This window comes from Dipodomys ordii, unplaced genomic scaffold (genome assembly GCF_000151885.1).
Source record: "Dipodomys ordii isolate 6190 unplaced genomic scaffold, Dord_2.0 Scaffold68, whole genome shotgun sequence".
NCBI classification, from domain to species: Eukaryota; Metazoa; Chordata; class Mammalia; order Rodentia; family Heteromyidae; genus Dipodomys; species Dipodomys ordii.
Genome location: NW_012267284.1, coordinates 327,817 through 329,676, shown reverse-complemented (window position 1 = coordinate 329,676; position 1,860 = coordinate 327,817). Strand labels below are relative to the sequence as shown.

The 1,860-nt window shown below is 46.0% G+C and overlaps 1 protein-coding gene across 1 annotated transcript in view; it reads right to left on the bottom strand.

Annotated features, from left to right (window-relative positions):
- Positions 1-1,314: 1,314 nt before the first annotated feature.
- The window catches only part of Shc3 (SHC (Src homology 2 domain containing) transforming protein 3), a 160,570-nt gene continuing 160,024 nt past the window's right edge, over positions 1,315-1,860 (bottom strand). The window contains exon 12 of the mRNA XM_013023461.1: positions 1,315-1,721. Within this exon, the coding sequence (XP_012878915.1) occupies positions 1,593-1,721 (129 nt within the window). The 3' untranslated portion in view covers positions 1,315-1,592. The remainder of the gene's footprint in view (positions 1,722-1,860) is intronic.

Sequence of the window (1,860 nt, the reverse complement as noted above, 5' to 3'; positions counted from 1 at the left end):
AGAAGCCTTCATGGACAAAGCCTAGGATTTGCCCCAACCCATCCTGACAAGTTAGCTCCACCTACCTCAAAGCAGAACAGGGTAGATACACTTAGTTATCAGAACTTTGCAGAATCACAACCCACCATTATGGTTGTGTCCTCTTAACCCCTTTTAAAAAATCCAATGTATCACTAGCCAACCTTAAGCATGTGAAGAATTTTTTTTTTTGGTTCAGCTAGCCAGGGGTGTCACAGCCACGTGAAGAGGTGCCAACCCACAGATGAGTCAGAGATTTCTGTTTCAAAAGCTGTTGTATCTAGGTAACATCTATGAGGGCAATCCCAGTCCAAATAGTTTTTTAAAGGTCATAATAATTGTCAACTTACGGACATGAGGCCAGCCATCATAGAATGATGACTTTTGATTTGGAAGGTACAATGTCTAGCGTGAGGGCTGTGGGCCATACACCCACCGCTTGGAGTGACCAGGAAGCTCATAGAGGCAGCAAGGTGGTTCACCACCCTCAGGGACCTTTCACTGATTCCAGAGGCTCTAGAGCATTGTCCCAAGTACACATATACCCAAGAATTATGAATGGCCAGTGTGTGCGTGTGTGTGTGTGTGTGTGTGTGTGTGTGTGTGTGTGTGTGTGTGTTCATGTGTCTGCACTTGTCTTTGCATGGTTCTTTCCCATGCTTTTTCCTCCCTCTATTGACTGCAAGAGTGAGTTGTGGCAATTTCAATGACAGCTTCTCCAAGCAACCTGTAAACTAGAAGGGTATCCAGAGCAAGAATCTGTTTCAAGGGTCATCCAGAGATAGTCATTTCATCTATCTGGGTGAGTACAAGGAAGCACTTGTCAATCAAGGTCTTGACTGGGGACCTTTATTTTGTGGCAGATTTAGTTTTAAACAAATCCTCAAGAACCCTGAACACTCCCTGGGTCAAGTGGTGGCTAGCCATGTTCTCGGTGTGACCTAGAGGCCCTTGAGTGCCACCTCCTCCTTACTGATGCTGCAGTGAGTGGTCCTGCTAGGAAACTCCATGCACATGGTGGTGTGCAGGGCTGGGGCACAGACATCGGCCCAGCAAGCTGACAGAGGAGGCTCATTCCCCCACAACCACCAGCCATCCCAAGCTAGTGGTCACACAATATTTTGAACATAGGATTAGATACCATTTATAGCTTCCCGCTTGCCTTCCTCCCCTGAATTTGTGCTTATTTGGGTAATGCTTCAGGTTAAAACTTCCTAGTAAAACTTCCCAGTGGACTAGATCAGGTGAGTTAAATTTTTGCCTGTGCAACTACGGTGACACTTCTTTTTTTTTTTCTTCATTAAAAACATACACCACAGAACATGAGTCTTACATCTTTCTTAATCTTAAAAAATATAAATATAGAGGGATAATTTGTACAGGATGTATAGATATGTACACTTTTAATATGCATATGAGAAATCTGTTACAAGTTTATGAAGGAAACCTTCCTTTGGGGGATTTTGAAGAAAATGCTGAGACCACAGGCCACTGCCTCAGTTCCCACAGCCCAAGACCAACAGACCCCAGGTCCTCCTGACCTGGCGTTCAGCATCGGGAGAGGGCAGACAGGCTCACTGTTTCCTCTCCACTGGCTGCTGGAGGCAGAGCTCACTCCCAGCAGAGACGATGGGCAGGCTGCTCTCCAGGTGGTGGTGGATGAGGTGGCTGATGCTGTCAAAGACCCTGTCCTTTGTCCGGATCTGTGGAAAAAATAATGAGGAAGTTGAGCTCATCTGTGGGCATAAAGAGAACACAGGTAATGATAGCTGGATAGACAGACAGACAGACAGACAGACAGACAGACAGACAGACAGACAGACAGACAGACAGACAGACAGA